This window comes from Oratosquilla oratoria, chromosome 35 (genome assembly GCF_046742065.1).
Source record: "Oratosquilla oratoria isolate Oo_2021 chromosome 35, ASM4674206v1, whole genome shotgun sequence".
NCBI classification, from domain to species: domain Eukaryota; kingdom Metazoa; phylum Arthropoda; class Malacostraca; order Stomatopoda; family Squillidae; genus Oratosquilla; species Oratosquilla oratoria.
In genome coordinates this window covers 12,296,164-12,298,663 of record NC_134811.1, presented here as the reverse complement: position 1 = coordinate 12,298,663, position 2,500 = coordinate 12,296,164, and the positions used below count along the sequence as shown (strand labels likewise).

Below are 2,500 nucleotides of genomic sequence, written 5' to 3'. Positions count from 1 at the left end.
TCTCTCTCTCTCTCTCTTCCTCTCTCTTCTCCCTCTCTCTCTCTCTCTCTTTGTCTGTCTCTCTCCCTCTGACTGCGCATGGCCACGCTCTCTTGTCCATTTATCTTATCTGTCTTATCAGGGACGGTATCACAACAGTTTATCCATCTGTTATTTTCACTCTCATAAATCATAACACCAATAAACCTTCCTCATTTTTCCCCCTTTTTCAATTTACACTTACGAGTGAATACAAATAATAATAACAGCAATGTTGATATATTCCGAAGAGCTCTATTAGAAGTAATTCAATTAACGCTATTCGTTTTCTTCACTGTTTCGTCCACATCATTTTCATTTCACAGAGAAAGAGAAGGATTTGCCAACCAGATTCTTACATTTGCTGAAGCTTTATTTGTTTCATGTTTCGTACTTCATTAAATGTTTCGCACTTCACCACAACACACCAGTCAAACGCTGCCAAGAAAATGCCCCTACATTACAATTGAGTGTACCATATCATCACATTTTTTGTTGCTTTTCTTTATGAAAAACTATAGCATTTGTCCTTATTGCTTATGTTTCCATTATAATATTATTGACTTTTTCCTGGTTCTTCCATAGGGGTAGTTAAAGAGCGTCCTTTGATATTTTTGGTTTGATTATACTTTGAAGTCTTGTTTTAAGAATCGATTCTAGGAACCAAGCGTGGAAGAAACTCGGCCCACCACAGACCAAAAGGACGAACGCGACGAAAACGTCACGCTTATGCATGCGCACAATCTCTCTCTCTCTTTATCTTTCTCTCTCTCTCTCTCTCTCTCTCTCTCTCTCTCTCTCTCTCTTACACACACATAAACGTTCATTTTTCGTGTTTGCTTTTCGTCGAAAGACCCACACTTATAGGTCGTATTGGACGAAGTATTGCTGATGGGGAAGCTGGTGTGGGTGGGTGTGGGCGTGGAAGGGGGTGTGGGCTGTGGAGGTTGTCGACGCCCCACTGCAAGCCCCCCCGCCCCCGGTACTCCCGTACGGCAGTCGGCTGTGATTGTGGTCCGCGGCGACACGGTGGCTACCCCCGTAGTGGTCCGACCCCTTTCGGTCTCGGCACTGCTCCCGGTACTGGGACGCGGGCGCGTAGCGGAGAGAGGTGGCAGGGGTTGGGTAAGCGGAGTTGGGCGGGTACACGGCTTCTGGCACGCTCCTCTCCGAGTGAGGGTAGCCGTGGTATGAAGGCAGGCTGGATCCGCAGCCGGAGACCTGGTGATACACCGGTTCCTGAAGACGCAGCACCCAAGTCCACCACGATGATACACAGGTGAGAAGGCCGAGCAGAAATGAGGAAGGAAATTGAAATACTGATTAGCAATAAAGTCGGTGTGCAGTCAATAGACGTTTCATTTTTTTTAAATCAGGCATGCATGAGTCTTTAATTGTGCGTGTGTGTGTGCATGTGTGTGTGTGTGTGTGTGTGTGTTCTTCTTCTAAGTGCGCATCTTTGCAGAAACCAATTAATATACAAGAATACCAATCAATCACTTCACACCAGTGGCACTTCAATAGACATTAAGCTGGTCTCCTCCTCCTCTTCCTCCTCCTCCTCTCCTCCTCCTCCTCTCCTCCTCCTCCTCTTCCTCCCCCCTTTCCTTTAGCTCCTCCACATCCTCACAGCTGTTCTTCTGTTACATATTTTCTTTCTCCTCCTCCTCTTCCTCCTCCTCCTCCTCCTCCTCTTCCTCCTCCTTCCCCTCCTCATATTTGATATCTTACTCTTACTCCTCCACCTCATCCCCTTTCTTTTCGTTCACCTCATCTTTAATCTCCTTGTTCTCCTCCTCCTCCTCCTCCTCCTCCTCCTCCTCCTCCTGCTACCCCCTCCTCCTCCTATTCCTCCCCTCCTCCTTCTCCTCCTCTTCCCCCTTATCATCATCATCATCATCACCAACACCACCGGCTCATCACCATTATTATTATCACCTTCACTATTGTCATCATCATTATCATCATCATCATCATCATTATCATCACCAACACCACCACCTCATCACCATTATTATTATCACCATCACTATTGTCATTATCGTTATCATCATCATCATCATCAATATTATTGTTATGATCATCATAATTATTACCATAATCATCATTATTATAAACTCTCTCCTCACACTCATTTCATCATTTTTTTCCTCCTCCTCCTCACCACAGTCATCAATATCATCAATCATCATCATCTTCCGCCTTCTCTTCCCCCTGCCTTTCTTTCCCTCCTCTTCCTCTTGCTCTTCTCCACCCCCACCTCCCGCTTATTCCTTCACGTGTGCAAGAAAGGCCATGCCACATGGCTTCGTATGCACAAATTTCTAAGCACGAAAATGAGGGAATGTTTCCCTTAGCTATATCGGATTTTCCTAAAGTAATCCGACTAAACTAGAGAATGAAATGTGTATATATATATGTATATATATTATATATATATATATATATATATATATATATGTATATATATATATATATATAT

General features: G+C 44.1%; 1 protein-coding gene across 1 annotated transcript in view; it reads right to left on the bottom strand.

Moving 5' to 3' along the window:
- LOC143018542 (fibroblast growth factor receptor-like 1) overlaps nt 1-2,500 on the bottom strand; it is a 307,326-nt gene that overhangs the window by 810 nt on the left and 304,016 nt on the right. Inside the window, exon 11 of the mRNA XM_076173981.1 lies at nt 1-1,257. This exon is cut by the window's left edge and continues 810 nt beyond it. Coding sequence (XP_076030096.1) covers nt 880-1,257 — 378 coding nt within the window. The 3' untranslated portion in view covers nt 1-879. The remainder of the gene's footprint in view (nt 1,258-2,500) is intronic.